This window comes from Penaeus monodon, chromosome 22 (genome assembly GCF_015228065.2).
Source record: "Penaeus monodon isolate SGIC_2016 chromosome 22, NSTDA_Pmon_1, whole genome shotgun sequence".
Lineage (NCBI taxonomy): Eukaryota > Metazoa > Arthropoda > Malacostraca > Decapoda > Penaeidae > Penaeus > Penaeus monodon.
Genome location: NC_051407.1, coordinates 6,479,683 through 6,480,099, shown reverse-complemented (window position 1 = coordinate 6,480,099; position 417 = coordinate 6,479,683). Strand labels below are relative to the sequence as shown.

Here is a 417-nt window from a genome sequence, read left to right as displayed (position 1 = left end):
TCCTGCACGTGATTGTCTCTCACACTTCAAGCAACCTCGAGAAGCGCCACACTCGTTCTTATGGACACCTGACACACGGGCTATTCTCGAGACTCACCAGGCACTTCATCGCGACCGCAGACGAGGAGCTATGAACATCCTTTCCTCTGAACATCTCCCTTTATATATCCTTTCCTCTTTCCCTCTCTCCCGCGAGGCTAGGGGTCAGCTGAAACTTCCGAGCCGCCTTCCCAAGCACCGCCTGCGTTCGGTGCTTTGTCCCTGCTTGGTTGCCTGCTGGGTCAAAGGTCACGACTAAGCGAGGTTGTTAAATGCCTTTTTTCAAGTAAATGGTATGCTTTATTTTGAAGGTTTTGGTCGAAATTGGTTACAATAATCTTATTCGGTAGTTAACACTGATGAAAGGGAATATTTTAG

At 48.2% G+C, this 417-nt stretch overlaps 1 protein-coding gene across 1 annotated transcript in view; it reads right to left on the bottom strand.

The window, feature by feature from the left end:
* LOC119587487 (nucleoporin NUP145-like) overlaps positions 1-122 on the bottom strand; it is a 2,546-nt gene extending 2,424 nt beyond the window's left edge. The window contains exon 1 of the mRNA XM_037936214.1: positions 98-122. Within this exon, the coding sequence (XP_037792142.1) occupies positions 98-109 (12 nt within the window). The 5' untranslated portion in view covers positions 110-122. The remainder of the gene's footprint in view (positions 1-97) is intronic.
* Between the last annotated feature and the right edge of the window lie 295 nt (positions 123-417).